At 50.1% G+C, this 16,087-nt stretch overlaps 1 protein-coding gene across 5 annotated transcripts in view; it reads right to left on the reverse strand.

Moving 5' to 3' along the window:
* Positions 1-3,670: 3,670 nt before the first annotated feature.
* SPACA7 (sperm acrosome associated 7) overlaps positions 3,671-16,087 on the reverse strand; it is a 28,168-nt gene continuing 15,751 nt past the window's right edge. For 4 of the 5 annotated variants that reach the window (XR_015251743.1, XR_015251739.1, XM_086708326.1 and 1 more), the window contains 2 exons: positions 5,924-6,001; positions 3,671-3,842 (listed from right to left, as the gene is read on the reverse strand). Coding sequence is in view for 2 of the 5 variants with exons in the window: in XM_086708326.1 (XP_086564452.1) it covers positions 3,826-3,842; positions 5,924-6,001 (95 nt within the window). In the remaining 3 variants the exon portion in view is untranslated. Of the gene's footprint in view, positions 3,843-5,923; positions 6,002-6,290; positions 6,711-16,087 lie in introns of those variants that run through there. The other variant, XR_015251740.1, reaches the window with a different exon arrangement.

Genomic DNA, 16,087 nt, shown 5'->3' on the forward strand with positions numbered 1-16,087 from the left:
AGTAGAATCCATAAGATAGACTCATATGGAAGTTCTAGGTTTAAAAACACATTGATGGACATTTGGTACAAAGTAGATGAGTAGCCACAGCAGAGGAGAGTAAGTTATCTGGAAATAGGTCAGTAGAAAACATTTGGATAAAAGCAAAACAAAACAAAGCGTGGAAAATAAAAAGAATGATAAGAAACCTATGGGACATAATAAGATCTAATATGTACAACTGGAGAAGGGGGAAGAGAGAAATCATTCAGAATTGATATTTGAAGAGACAGATTAGAATTTTTCAAAACTCACAAAAGAAATGACGCCATAGACTCAAACATCACTATAAGCTGGATCCGGGCACGATAAATGCAGTGGACAACATCCAGGCACATCGCTGTAAATCCGCCGAGATCAACAGACAAGAGAAAGTATTTAAAATGCCAGAGGAGGAAAGGAGCCTTAACCGCCAAAGGAGCAACGAGAACACAGAGGAAGACAGCAGACTTCTCAGCGGAAACTATGGAAGGCAGAAGACAATGGAGACACTGAAAGAAAATAACTTGCTAACTCAGAATTCTATGTATTTAGTAAAAATATTCCTCGAAAATGGAGATATAGATATTTTCAGACAAATACGAGCCCGATAACATACCCAGAAGAGCCACACTAAAATGCTACAAGGAATTCTTCAGTCATAGGAATGTATTGTCGGTTGGAAGCATTAAAAATGCACTACAGAATAAAGGGCAGAAGGAAGGGTACATATATGGGTAAACCTAAATGAATATTAACTGTATAAAACTACCTATAATGTTCTGTGGTGTTTAGGACATTTGTAAAAAATTCATGATGAATATAATATAAAAGATGGTTGTTAATGGGGTTAAATAGCCTCCTGTCCTTGCATTTCTCAGGAAGTAGTAAAAGCGCTAATTTATTTTCAATTATAATAAGTCTAGGATGTAGGGGCACCTGGGGGGCTCAGGTGGTTGAGCGTCCGACTCTTGATTTCAGCTCAGGTCACGATCTCATGGTTCATGAGTTCGAGCCCCGAGTCGGGGTCTACATTGACAGTGTGGAGCCTGCTTGAGATCCTCTCCCTCTCTCTCTCTCTCTCTCTCTCTCTGCCCCTCCCCAGCTCACACAACTCTCTCACAAATGAATAAACACTAAAAAAAAGTCTAAGGTGCATATTGTAATTTCTAACAAGGCTGTTAAATATTAAAAGAATACATAATTAACAACCTAATAAAGAGGAAAATGGAATGAAAAAATACTTGAGTGACTTAAATAAGGTAATGAGGGAGAAAACATAGGCAAGAGAGACAAAAGAAAACAAATAGTAAGACAGTAGATATAAACCCGGCTATATATATCACTAGATACATTCCATGTACGTGGATTAAGTAATTAAAAAGCAAAAAGAAGGAATTTCACAAAATACATCCTTATATTTAGTGCCTAAAATATATACATGAAATACAATGCACAGAAAAGGTGAAGGTTGCCAGACGAAAGATGATATACCATGCGAACGTTAGCCAAAAGAAAATTAGTGTGGTTATGTCTATTAATATCAAACAGAATAGATTTTTTTTTTTAAGCAAACTCCATGCACATGCATGGAGCCCAGCACGGGGCTCGAATTCACAATCCTGAGATCAAGACCTGAGCTGAGATCGAGAGTCAGACACTTAACTGAATGAGCCACCCAGGCGCCCCCAGAGTAGATTCAAGGCAAGAAGAAATACACAGTTAAAGAGAAACTTGTCACACAACTAAGGCTTCAGTCCACCAGAAAAATATAATAATTTAGTCTTTGTGAACTTGATAACATAGCTTTGAAATATATAAAGAAAAACTGACAGCCCTGTAAGAGGGTGAGTCCCTCACAATCATCGTGGGGGACTCAAATGCACATCCCGTAGAAACAGACAGTTGATGACTCTATAGGACCCTGTGCCCAGCACCTGCAGAATACCCATTCCTCCTGACTTCCAGGGGGAGCAGTCACCAGAACCGTCCATGTTTGGCCATGAAGCAGGCCTCGGTCAATTTCCGAAATGGAAATCATAGAGCAAATCAGTATTTTTAAGCTTTTTCCAACCCATAACACATCACAGGGGATCACTCTGTGCCCCGGGTGGCAGTGCCCATGCCCATGTGCTTCCTGCCTCCAGAGGGTCACGTCCACGTCTTCTCCGTGGAGCTCTCACCCAGCTTGACTCCGGACCCAGTGGGAGACTCCCTCCAGCTCAGACTTAGTGGATCACCTGATGTTTGTTAGTAATGCTAATGTTTGTGTTCTTGTCCATAAATGTAGTTCTCAGCTGCTCTCAGCAACCGTCTATCCCCTGCAGCACGTAGGGTCTGGACACGCGGGAGCCACCACCGAGAGGAGACGTTCTGATGTGTGCAGACTATTAACTCATTACATTTTCAGCTTTGAAAATCACCGTACTCAGGGATCCCGTGAGAGTGAGGGAGGGGGTGGGGGGACCTGGTCGATGATGTTTTTACATTTTATCTTATGGAGGTCAGTCCTGCTCTGTCAAAACACCCCGGGGATAAACACTGCAAGGTCCTGCTTGGGACCAAAAATGCTATCAGCATGCCTGGCAGGGAGAGCCCGCCGGGACTGGCTCCACCAGGGACCCTGTGATGGTGTGGTGATGAGAGGGCCACCTAATACCTCTGAGTGGAGACAAGTAGAGGTGACAAGACAGAAAAACTAGAACTGTATGCAAAAACAAACCCCAACCCCCTGAGATACCCGTTTACTGATGGAGGGGCCGAAGTAGGAAAGGGGTGTCTGCGTCCTGCTCTGCCACCAACTCACTTGGTGATGAGGGAGTCCCGTGTCCCCTCTCTGCCTGGGGTCCTCAGCTAGGATCACAGGACGGGCTGAAAGCCTCGATCCTCTGGTCCCAATGCCCCGGGCCTCCACACTACCACCGACTTGATGACATCGGGGAAAGAGAAGAGAGGACTTTTGTTTCACTGGAGAAGTGTGGGCAGCCGGCAACCACCAATAAGAAGGGTGTGTGTTCTAGAACAAACACCAGTCCATTGCCAACACGGCCTCAAGGCAGAAGTTCTCTCTCCAGGGCTGTTTTAGGACCTGATTCATGAATGTCCACCGACTTGCCCATTTAGAAAAAGGAGGCAGCTACACCCTGTCCCGAGTAACATTTCCCAGCCTCACCCCATGGATCAAGCAGAGGCGTAACCTGTCCATAGAGTGGGTCTGGGTAAGAAAACCTGCTCAGAGAAATGTTCTGGTCAGCCCCGAACATGCCGTAGGTGGGTCAGACGCCCCCTGGAGCTCACACCGTCTGCACCACGGGGACCCAACCTGCGTGTTCCCGTGCTCGGTACACATTCCAATGCGGAGAAGTTCCGTGTGTGTTTTGTGTACACGTGTGTGCACTCTGCAGGGCGCTGCCACGGGATGGGGGCAGCAGGTGACTCTGGTTCTTCATGGACACAACCTTCAGAAGCTAAGCGTCCTCAAGCCTTATCCTGTTAGAAAACAGGAGCCTCTCAAACCTTTCCTTTCTCAGACTCAGTAATTTCTGTTTATTAAAAAAACAAAAGGAAACCCACATACCCTCCACCTTAACATTTAAACAAATAAGCTCTACTTGGGACTCATGAATAAAACACACTTCCTCGCACAGCGTGGTTAACAGTATGTGCACATATATGCTCTTTATTCCTGAGGGTGGGGCTGTGGGGTCTCACGAAGTCTGGAGTTTCCTGCTTAGGGGGCTCCCTCGGGGCAGGTGGCCTTGCTGACCGTCCTCTGCATCTCCTCGGAGCTTCACCCTTCTCTTCCACTTACTGGGAAGAGCTCCCTGTTTGGAGAGAGAGTTTCTTGAGAAATCCTAGGCGCCCTGCTCATCCTGTGGCTCGGACCCTCCTGGGCTGTCCCACTGGTGCAGGACTACAGGCGTGAAGCCAGCCTCCAGTGTCCCCAGTCTGTGGGCAGCAGTCACAGGTGCTGTGGGGCTGGAAGGAACCGCAGGAAGAGAGAGTCCTGGGTGGGGGGAAACGGGCTTGCAAGGGTGCAGAGGACAACAGGGGGAAAGCCAAAGCCCCAAGAGGTCAGGGCGAACTCGGAGGCACTGTTTGCAGGAGGGAGAGGGGGAAGGTGTGGGTTCGGGTGAGGGTGGCAGTGGGCCAGGTGGGGAGAGCCCTGGCAGGATCTTGGGGAGCCCAGGCCAGGACGCAGAGAGGGGAGGAGCTGTGGGGAGGCGGTCGCGGAGGGAGGACCGGGTGGGGGCCAGGCCGCACCCTTTAATGCCTCACTGCCACGGCCTTCTGCCTCCAAACCCAGTGAGGGCTCCTCTGGGCACTACTGGGCTGGGCTGGGGGTGTCCCCTCCCCTCCCCTCGGGGGCACCCCCTGTGGACGCAGTCCTGTGATGTCAGGCTCTGGGAGGTCAAGGACCTCGGTCCCTCCCGTGCACGCACTGCTGGGCCCCCAGCCTTGGCACCAGAGGAGTGCCCGCCACCCATCCCCCAGACAGGCAGGCCCAGGGCCAACGTGCAGGACGTGCAACGTGGAAAGGTCCTGCCTCAGACACTGGAGCCATAAGGATGTTCCTGTTTTCAACGACAGAACTCTCAGGGCCCGGGGACTGGGGATTTGGCAAAGTCCCCCTGACATCTGACTAAAGCAGCAGAAAGTGGCTGGATGTCAGTACCGGTCGGTAAGTTTGTGGCGGGCGGGGCAACCGCTCACCCCCGCTTTCAACCCCCGACTGCACTGGGCTGTCCCACTGGGGGGAGGTGCAGACTGTGGGGGGCCTGCAATTTCAGGGCCCCAGGGCTGGCTCTGGCCCCGCACAGAGTGGCTCCTGGCTGCTTGGTGACCAGTCACACAATGCAAGGTCTCTAGTGACCCGTCTGTGGCTCCACCCTGCTGGGCATTTAAACAAAGGACAAGATAGCAGGCTGGCCGAAAGACGATGACGGGGGGCGGGGGGGGGGCGGTGGGCAGGGAGGTTTGAAGGAGCGACTGACCGGAAGACGCCGGACACAGAAGTGTCCCAGCAGGCTGGAGCGGAGGGCGATCTAACCTTCCCCTGGAATGTGGGCGCCTCGAGGGCAGGGGTCCGTGTCCACGGTGCTCAGTCCCCAGAACTGGGAAGGGTGTGGGCCCGTGGTAGGTGCCCAGTGAGCACTGATGGAGGTGAATGAAGGTGGCCAGGTGTAAGTGTTTGGTCCTGCACTTGGCTCTACGAGGACCCAACTAATGGGGCTGCACCGAGGCCCGTTTACAAACCCCCGGAAGTCTTCGCTAACACTAGCTTGAAATGTGGGCGCGATGCGCCCCCAAACCCGGCGGTCTCAGGGTGCGTGGACCGGTGTGTGGTAGAAAGAACGCAGGAGGTGCTGATTCGAACCGTCTACGGGACTACAGAGTCTACCTGGGAGAGGCCAGGAGGAGGACTGGCCTGGAGAAGAGGCTCAGGAGTGTTCTGGAAAGTTCCAGGAAGAAGCATGGGGCTGGGGCAGAAGCCACCAGAGGAAATTCGTGGACCAACTTCAGCGATTAGGAAGTTGTTTAAAGGGCAGGGGTGGGAGGAGTGGGGAGGGCGGAGGGCGGGGGCGCTCAAAGGTGTGGGACTCCCCGGGTGGGAGGCTTGGGGACCTTGTGGGCCTGGTCCTGTGGCATGTGGTGGTGGGCGCACAGGTCCCAGGGACAGCTGAGAAGGGAGGGGACACCCACACGTGGCCTAGGACTCGTGGAATTTGGACTCAATGGGCCAGGAGTCCCGCACTGACAACACACGAAACCCGATCTGCCCAGGGACCCCCAGAGAGTCACCTGCCCCTCCAGAGAGCTGTCCCCTGGAGCAGACAGTTTACTTCTCTCCACGGCGGGGGTGGCATCCCAGCACAAGGACCCACTTATCTATTATTCCACTTACCTGAAGATTTTCCAATGTTTTGAAGGATTTTGTCCAGAATTGATGTTTTTTTATATTGGTCATTTTTTAAATTCTTTCCTATGGGGAAAAAATAAGTACAATGATCAGGACTTGGTCAAGGGTTAAGTCACGATTCCAAACACCTTTTTAGCCTGAGAACGACAGCTCTGGAGACACCAGTTCACAGGTGAGGGCGGCCTGCCCCTGAGCCAGAGCTGCGGCCTGTGTGGCCCCGGGCAGTCACGGACACGGCCCTGCGGCTTCCTCCTCATGCTGCCGCCCCAGCCTGCGTCCTTCAGGTGATGCTCCCGGTCCCTCGGACGCGTATTTTATGACATCTCACGCCCCATCCCGGAACCGCCCTTACCCCAGAATCGCGGGGCCCATCTCACCGCTGCGGAGAGGGCAGAGTGTGCGTTCTTGGCGCGGGTCACGGGGAGAGGCCCACACGGCCCACGAGGCTCCCTTCCTCGGGGGTGTGGCCTTTGCCACCGCCCGGGGCGCTCTCCCCCTTCTCCTTCCAGGCTGCCCGGCTCTCCAAGCATAACAAGGACGCTGCCATCCTGAAGGTTTCCCGAAACTCCACTTGAGCGCAGCAGGAAGACGCAAGGAAAACGTTCAAGCCAGCACATCTGTCCACCACGCAGGTCCTGCCTGGTGGCCGGCTGCTCTCTGGGGCTTATAAAAGCGCAGCCCCTCATTCGCCTGGAGCCTCCCAGCCCGTGCTCAGCAGGTATTCACCGAGCAAGAGGACGAATCTATTGTTACAGCGAAGGCCAGCCTCGAATCACTGATTAGGGCATAAAATTATCCGTGTCCCGTGCGGCACGCAGGCTGGAACAGAGCCCGAAGTCCAGGCACATTCCAGAGGTCAGGAGTGGTGCTTTGGGTCGTGGGGCATTTTTGGACGTTCTGGATAGCACACAGGGGGCTGGCTGTTCCAGCAACGAGAGAGAGAGGTTCTCGGCAGATCCTTCAAGGTGCTTCTGGCTTTTTTTTTTTTTTTTAATGTTTATTTATTTTTGAGAGACAGAGAGAGAGTATGAGTGGGGGAAGGGCAGAGAGAGAGGGAGACACAGAATCGGAAGCAAGCTCCAGGCTCCGAGCTGTCAGCACAGAGCCCAACGCAGGGCTTGAACCCACGAACCGTGAGATCACGACCTGAGCTGAAGTAGGACGCTCAACCGACTGAGCCACGCAGGCGCCCCAGTGCTTCTGGCTTTTAAAACATTCCTCAAAGTTATTTTACGGTAACAAATTCGTATTTTTATAAGTATTATAAGCCCATGGTAGAATTTGAAAATCTGAAAAAAATAAAAAAAACTGTGGAAAGTAAGGCCATTTCCAATAGTTGGTGCCTCGTTTCCAGCTTCCTCCTGGAGGCCACAATTGCCATCCACCTCTGTTTCCTTCTGGTGACGGAGATTGTTGCCAACATCATACTCTCGCTCAATATTTAAAACCGCATTTATGTTTTTTAGAGGAAATTGCTTAGGAAATTTTGGTGGATAATTCAGACTGATGAATTTTAGGGAAACACATAATTCATTAATAAGTATAAAACATGTGCATCTCAAAATGCTCATTTCTGGACTACGATCTTTAGTTAGGACTCCACCTGCCATGGCAACATTTACACGGACTGTGTAGGTGGGGTTCCACCTGAACATCAATGCACTGATGAGGCTTGTGGGAAATGTTTACTTTCCAGTTGTGGATGAGACCCCAGGGACACAAAGCATTGAGGTCACTGGGGTGGCACGTGGTCCAGCTGGGAAAACACCCGGGAGGCAGGGCCCCTGGCTTCTGCTCCTTCTAGGCCACCCTGAAGCTTTGACCAGAGTTGAAATGCAGGGCTTTTCCTATATGTGACAGCCCGCTATTTGAACTTTCACGCCTGGAAAAGATGGGAGTAACAAGGACCAGATTTATCCTCCCAATTTAATAAAAAAAAAACTAGAAAAATTATATGAAACAATGATTTCCCATTCATCAGACAATGGGCAACAAGGGACAGTGACCCCTGAGGAGGGACTGCCAAGGGGCTCCCATGAGCCTCTGGTTCCTGCCTGGAGTGTTTCTGGTCCTGTGTGATGAGGGAGGACGTAGGCAGAGCCCTGTGGTGTCACCAGGAGGGGACGGGGCTGGGGAGGCCAGAGCAGCAGAAGCGAGGGAATTCGGACACTGCAGAGGGTGGCCCTGTCTCCAGCTGAGTGGGGGTCAGTGAGAAGCCACAGGAAGCCTTAGCGTGGAACAAGAACCACCCAAAAAGGTGGCAGAACAATCTCCAGAGCTCACACAGGCCAGAAAAAGTTGGCGTCTTCTCTGGTAAACGTAAAGAGCCTCATTATACACAGGCATCGGGTAGAGTGCTCTGAATTTTACTGCCTCGGTATCGGGGAATATTAGCCTTTGGGGTAAGGGCTGCTTGGTCTTAACAAAGCTTAAAAGTGAACCTCAAAGTTATTTAAGTGGGTTCAAGAGCAAGGCTTGCTAATATTTTCTAAAAATAGAATATCCAACATCCAACAAAGTGAGATTCATACTTGGCATCCAAACAAGAATGAGCAGGTATGAGAATAACCAATGAAATATGACCTATAATGACCAGAGTCAACCAATCAAAACTGGCCCAGAAATGACTCTATAGGTAGAATTAGAGGGCAAGGATATCAAAATTTATCGTAACACCGTATCGCAAATGTTCAAGAAGCACAGAGTGTCAAATTACATAAAAACACAAGACCCAGCTATGCACTGTCTACAAAATCCCACCTTAAATATAAAGCACAAGGAGGTAAAAAATAAAATAAAAAGATCAGCCGTGCGAACACTGATCAAAAGAAAGCTAAAGTGGCTATTTAAATATTAGACAAAAACAGAGAATATCGCCAGGAATAAAGAGGGTCATTTCTTACTGTTAAAGCAGTAATTCATCCAGAAGATAGAACAATTCCACGTTTTTATGCATACGGATGAAGTGCAATGAAAGAGCTTCGAAGGGCGTGAAATGAACACTGGTAGAGCCGAAAGGCACGGTGAGCACATCCACGGTGATCGTCTGAGACCTAAATTCTGCTCTCTTAATAGTCGAGTAAATGGGGAGACAGGAACTCAATAAGGGTGTAGGAGACCTGAACAAGGTAGTTCAGCTACTTGATCTAATTGACATTTATAATTGTTGTGACTCCACAAATCAACACCATGTACACGTTCTTTTCAGGCACACATGGGAGTACTTGCTAAAGAACGCTGTATTCTGGGCCATATTTAAAGTTTTTAAAAATGCGTTAAAAAGATCTAAGTCATACACTGTGTGTTTCTGACCAAAACAGAAATAAATCATAAATCGCTAACACAATGGTGTTGGAAAAGTCTCCAAATATTTGAAAATGAAATGGCACATTTCTAAATGGCCCACGGGTCAAAGAACAGATTTAAAAGGTGAGTTATAAGGCATTTTGAACGGACAAAAATAAAAACACAGCATATTGAAATTTGTAGGGCGGGATTAAAGTAGAATTAAAAGGAACTAAACATTCACAATAAAAAGAGTTAGCCTCAAGTCTACGACCTAAGTATTCACATTAACAAGTCATTAAAAAAGGAGAGAAAAACCTCAAAATACGCAGTGAAAAAAAAAGAAAATTAAAAGAAAAAATCACTATGATAAAAAAATAGAAAAACAACATGGAAAAATGAAACCAAAAGCCTGGTTCTCTGGACAGATTAATAAGATTGATAAACTACTGATCAGACCACCAGGGATTTAAAAAAAGGCACAAATTACTGATATCAAGAGCGAGAGAGATGACAGCCCCATGGTTCCTGCAGACATTAAAAAGGGCGTTGAGAGACCGCTATTTAGATGAAATGGGAAAATTCATCTAAAGACACAAACCACCAAAGCTCACCAAAGAACATACAGATACACTAAACAGCCCTTTATCTACAGAAGAAATAAAATGCGTACTTAAAAACCTTCCCACAAAGAAATTACAGGACCTAATGTCTTCATTGGTAAATCCTTTCGAACATTTTATGTAGAGGTAATATTTATTTCATACAGACAGATCTAGAAAACCGAAGGAAAGGGAGTACTTCCCAATTCATTCTGTGAGGCCATTAGTACCTTGAGACCAAAGCTAGACAAAAGCATCGAGTAGAAAAAACTATAGGCCAACATCATTCATGAACATAAATGCGAAAATTCTTAACTAAATTTTGGCAAATTGAATCCAAAGGATATAAAAAAGGAAACTGTATCACGGGTTTATCTCAGAAATACAGGCCTGGTTCAACACTCAGAAATCAAGACATGTAATTCGCCATATGAACAGAATAAAGAAAAACCAACTGATCATTTCAGTAGACGAGGGGTTGGTAAACATGGCTTACAGGCCAAGTATGGATCAGCACCGGTTTTAGTAAATAAAGTTTTGTTGGAATATAGCCACACCTGTTCTTTTATGTGTGGTCTCTGGCTGCTTCTAGTTAAGTAGTTGCAGCAGGGGCCATATTGCTCTTAGACTAAAATATTTGCTATCTGACTTTTTACCAAAAAAGTCCTCTATGCTTGCAATTAGATACACCTAATTTATGAAAGGGCACCCGTTCTGACCACTCGTATTTAACCTCCAACACTGTACCGGAACTAGCGGGGTAAGGCAAGAAAAATGAATAAAAGGTGTATGTATTGGAAAGGAAAAAAAAATCTATTCACAGATGATATGATTCAGTAAGCAGTAAATCCTAAATAATCTACAGGAAAGCTTCTGGAACACAAGAGTGAGCTGAGCAAGGGGGAAGGTTACAGAGTCTTGTACGAAACAATCACATTTCTATACACTGGAAATGACTAACCGGGCGTTGAAATTTAAAAAACAGTATCATTTATGATCACATCAAGAATTATGAGATACTTCTGCATAAATCTAATAAGACATATGCAAAGTCTTTATGCTGAACACTACAAAACTCTGGTGAGAGGAACCAAAGAGGACCTACATACACAGAGTCCTCCACAGAGGGCAAGACTGAATACGGTTAAGAAGTCGGTGCCTGACAAACTGATGTATAGACTCGTAGCAATTCCAGCCAAAGTCCCAACAGAATGGTCTGCGGAAATTAACAAGCCGCTTTTAAAATGTATACGGGAAGGCAGAGAAACCAGAACAACCAAGTTGATTCTGAAAATCCGAACAAAGCGGGAGGACACTACCTGATCTCAAATCTTGGTATCAACGTACTGTAGCCAAGGCAATGTGACACCTGAAAAAGAGTAGATCTTAAGTCCGTGGAACAAAGTAAGAGGCCAGAAACAGGCTCACAAATGACTGGTTGGTTGTCAACTATGTGCACAGGCAATTCAACAGAGAAAGAGGAGTTTTTGCAAAAAATGGTGTTGGCACCGGACATCAATATGCAAGAAATCAAACCAAAATGAAAGAATCCTTATCTTACACCATATATACAACTTCACTCAAAATGGATCACAGCCCTAAAGTAAAATCTACAATTTTAAGACTTCCGGAAGAGAACGTGGAAAATGTTTGTGACTTTAAATGAGGCAAAGATGTCTTATTTGACACTGAAAACGAAACTTGATAAATTGGATTTGACCAATGTTAAGAACTTCTGATCTCTGAAAGACACTGGTATGCAAATGCAAAGCAAGCCACAGACTGGCAGGTAATCTTTCCGATCACACACGTGACAGAGGACTTGTGTCCAGAATGTGTAAACACATCTCAAAACTCAACAGTAAGAAAACAGACTAAAGAAAATGGGCACTGGACCAAAGGAGATCTTCAGATGGCAAATAAAGACAGGAAAATACGCTCGGGATTACCAGTCACTAGGGAAGTGCAAACCCATGCCACAGCGAGACTCTTGTGCGTCTGCTAGAGCGGCCCGGAGACAGAAAATCTCAGGTGTTGAGGAGGACCCAGGGCCGCTCCAATTCTGCTAGCAGGGATGCAACTTCTGCTGACAGTTTCTTTCTTTCTTTCTTCTTTAAAATTTTTTAATGTTTTTACTTATATTTGAGAGAGAGAGAGAGACAGAGTGCAAGCAGGGGAGGGGCAGACAGAGAGAGGGAGACACAGAATCCGAAGCAGGCTCCAGGCTCTGAGCTGTCAGCACAGAGCCCGACACGGGGCTCGAACCCACGAACCCTGAGATCATGACCTGAGCCGAAGTCAGACGCTCAACCCACTGAGCCACACAGGTGCCCCCCATTGACAGTTTCTTATACAGTAAAACATAGCTGCCATACCTTTAGCTGTTTACCTAAACTAAAGGAACATTTTTATTCACCCAAAACCTTGTATGGGAATGTCTCCAGTGGCTTTATTTGTAATTCCCAAGCTCATTCAGCTGGTGAGTGAGTAAGCCAGCAGGGGCTGCAGTGAGGGGAACCGAATAATTACGGGCAAACATGCATGCGTCTCGAATGCATTGTGCTAGTTGAGGAAGCTACACTCAAAGGTCTACATGGTCTTTGTAGTGTATGACATTCCAGAAGGGGGAAAATCATAGGAACAGGACACAGGTCAGTATATTAGGGCTCCGTGGAAGGAGCGTGGAATTTTCGGGTAACGGACCTCTTCTGTATGTCATTTGTGGTGATGGTTCCATGACTCTAGAAAGGATGACTTTCCCTGTATTGCACTGAATCTTACTAAAACACAGAAAGTCTAGTAATAACGCCTAACACTTCTTATGAATCAAGATCTGCCCCGAGTTCTTACCTTTTCAACCAATTTAATTGTCCCAATGACCCCACAGCTTAAGGCACTATGACTCCCAGCTTACAGATGATGAAACAGGTTCGAAGACGGCAGAGCCAGTGAGCGGTGGAGCCGGGGTCTGACAGGCTCTTCCTCTCTGCCCTGCACTCTTTCCCACGTCCCATGTCCCACAGACGCTTGTCCGCTTCCAGGCCCGTTCCGCCGAGACGGATGGCAGGAAGGTTAGCCGGACTTCCACTGGCAGATGACAAACACCACGGGGTTGAGATCAAGCAGAAAATGACCCATGCCCCCAGGGGACGGTCATATCACATGAGCAGTCCCACCTATCGCTTAGCGGGAGAGAAGGGCTCCAGCCCAGGAAGGAGAGCCCGTCAGTTTCCCAGAGGTGCCCTGCTGTGGCGGCCAGAATTTCACATTAGAGATTCATTCCTTGGAGCCTACTTTAAACCCTTTATGCCGCGCTGTCCCCAGGTGTGGCATAGGAGGACGAGGTTGTGGTGTCTATACTTTTTTGTCTCTGCGGCAGTCGGTGGTGGAGCTCAGGGTAGCCCTGAGCAATGAGTCCTCAACACATAGGGTTGCTTGACCGCCCCGCTGAGAGCCCGCCCGTGTGCCCGCCGGGGGCGGGGGCTGGAGCTCCGGGAAATGCCCCGCCTGTGGCCACAGGCCCAGGATGCACACCTGCTCCCAGGGGGGACTGCGTGTTGCGTGGGCTTGGAGAGAAGGGACGCCTGGGGGTGTCCAGCTACGCTGAGCCGCAGGGGCCCCGAAAGTTTCCCGGGAGCGGGTATCGGACCGTCTTTGATCTGCACGGTCATTTCTAGTGGTTCAGCCTAAGACCCTAGTCCTCAGGGAGGTGTTCTAATCTACTCATTCCTTCTAATTTGGAAGCTTCCAAAACCTGCTCGCTGTTGACCAGAGACAAAGAAGAAGACTGGTTTCTAAGGGGCCTGTTTGTCTACAAATGACATGAACTGACTTCTAACCCAGTGTAGATGAAATCACGGCACACCTGGGGGTCTAGGACGATAAACGAGCAGAAGTCCCCTTTGTCCTAGAGTCAGTGTGAAGGGAAGAGAGTGTCCGCAAATCTCACTGGCCCAGAGCACTGGACTGGAGATGATGTTATCTTGTGGCCATGAGAAAGTTCTAGATAGATGTGCCCACAAAAGCTGGGGAGGGCCCCTCCCCCGAAGCACCCCAGGGAGGCAGGAAGCGCTGGCTGCTGGCTTCTGAGATGGAAATCATTTCCTGCAGGGACACCTGAAAGGTAAAATCACCTCCATTGTTCTCCCTGGCACCCGTCCTGCACACTCACAGCGCAGGTGGGAAAGACAGGAAGGGGGAGGCAGGGGTGCGGAGCCACGGGCAGAGCCAGAAAAACCAAGAACTGGTCACAGAGCTGGTCCTCACTGCTCCAGGCAGCCGCAGGGGAGCCCCGGCCCCGGGTTCTCCAATGCCCTTGGAAGCGGTGTGAATCTCCAGGGCTAGGTCCTCGGCTCCTCGGCTCCCCGGCTCCCCGGCCTGAGGTCCCGACACAGGACCACCGTGAGGTCCCTCGGGGTGATTTGAACATGACGGGGCCAGGCACACCGTGAGCACTCCGAGGGGGAGAACGTCACTGTTGCTGCAATGGTTGTAACAGTCACAGAGGGACGATTACCTTTCAAACTTATGCACCGTTGACGACGACACTTGCACTATTCACCCGCTGACTCACTGATTCGGCAAACGCCAGGCAGCAGCCGCTGTGCCGGGTGCTAGGTCGGGGGCCACGTGAAGGGTGCCTCCTGGCGCCTGTCCAGGAGGGGCGCACACGCCAGGGCCCATCACAGTTAGCGGAGCTCTGGGCTTCGTGTCCCCCTTCCGTGGAGGCACACGGAGGAGCACTGGGAGTAAGCGCAGAGGGGAGTGGATAGAAGCCTCGACTGGAAAACATTCGCAGACAACCGTGGGATCCTGTGGTTCCTCCCAAGGAAGGACAGAAGTGACGGCTTTTCAAGTCAAAAGATCATTGTAGACACTAAGCTTTCTTTCTCTCAGGTGAGGCCCTTACCTGTCCCTGTCCCTGGAGCGTCCATCTGTGCGTCTCCACCGACATCGCCGTCACCCAGATACACGCCTCGTGCTCCACACGGTGGGTTTCTTAGTCTTGTCTGCTAGCTCTGAGGACAGGACTATGCTTCCGCGGCTTCTGGGAGACGGCAGACCCGGTGGATGCCGGCGTCAGCAGCGACCCTCCTGCCCACTCGCTCGGGAAGTCTCTGCCGAGGGCCTGTTGTCTGCAGCTACCCTGGGCCAGTGTGGCGCCCTCCGGAGCATGCCTGTGGGGGGCCCTGCCTGTGCTGCTCTGGGCCTCCGGGGGCCGCGGGGTTTCCAAGAAGGAGCCACGCTTGTCGCGGTCGGACCTGGAGTCATGGAGGAGGCATCCCCTGGGCGATGGCTGTTCTCTCGCTGGCTGTGGCACAGCCACAAAATCTGCTTGCCTGGATCGGGGGAGGAGTGACGGTGGCTTCCTCCCCTGGTGGTCAGGGGCCGCCACCCCAGTGTGCTCCACGCACAACTCCCTGCTCCTTCGAAGCTTCAGACTGCGCACGCGACAGTATCGGGCCGTCCACAGGTCACCTGTCCCCGTCCTTCTCAGCACCTGCCCCACTATGTGGGAACCATGACTTTGCAGGGCTGTGTCTCCGACCGTGAGGTACTCAAGGACAGGCTGAAGAAGTATTGCAATTGTCACTGACCACCACGTGCTGGTTGAACTGCCTCAGGGTCTCTCGCCCACAACAACGCGGCTCGGGGCAAAAATGCACGTGCATCCCACAGATAACACCCACGGCTCTCGGTCTGCAGCACAGCAGCAGCCTGGCAACACCGAACACAGGTCTGTCCTTGCTCACGGGCCAAAGTCTGCAACGTCACTGTCCTACCCAGACCACAGCCTCCTCACGGGAACGTGCGGGCGGGGCTCCAGGCGACCAATCACTCAGAAACAACCTCCCGGCCGGCCAGCTGGGGCCTCCCCACCACCACCGCCCCGCAGGACCCCACGGTCCCCGCCCTTCCCTGGCCAGGGCCGGGCGTCAGGGGCCCCGGGTCACCGGGACCGAGAACAGCCCAGCAAACCAGACAAGGCTCCTCTGACCCTCGCACAATCTCTTAGTGAAAATAAGACGGCAGAGCATTTACTTCTTTTTTACTGCAGTCCACATCCGGCAGGACACCCCGGGCTTGTTTCCGGGCACTGACAGAGGGTGTCCACTGCCAGGCGATGTCATGGGGCGCCCTAGAGTTCACGTGGTGGCCTCGTGGAAACGGGGCTGCAGCAACTGTGACCAGTTCAGAGCCGGGCCCACGGGTAGCAGGGCGGCCCCGATCCAGCGTGACTGGCATCATAATTAGAGGAGGA

Source organism: Puma concolor, chromosome A1 (genome assembly GCF_028749965.1).
Source record: "Puma concolor isolate L17-30 chromosome A1, mPumCon1.1.hap2, whole genome shotgun sequence".
NCBI classification, from domain to species: Eukaryota; Metazoa; Chordata; class Mammalia; order Carnivora; family Felidae; genus Puma; species Puma concolor.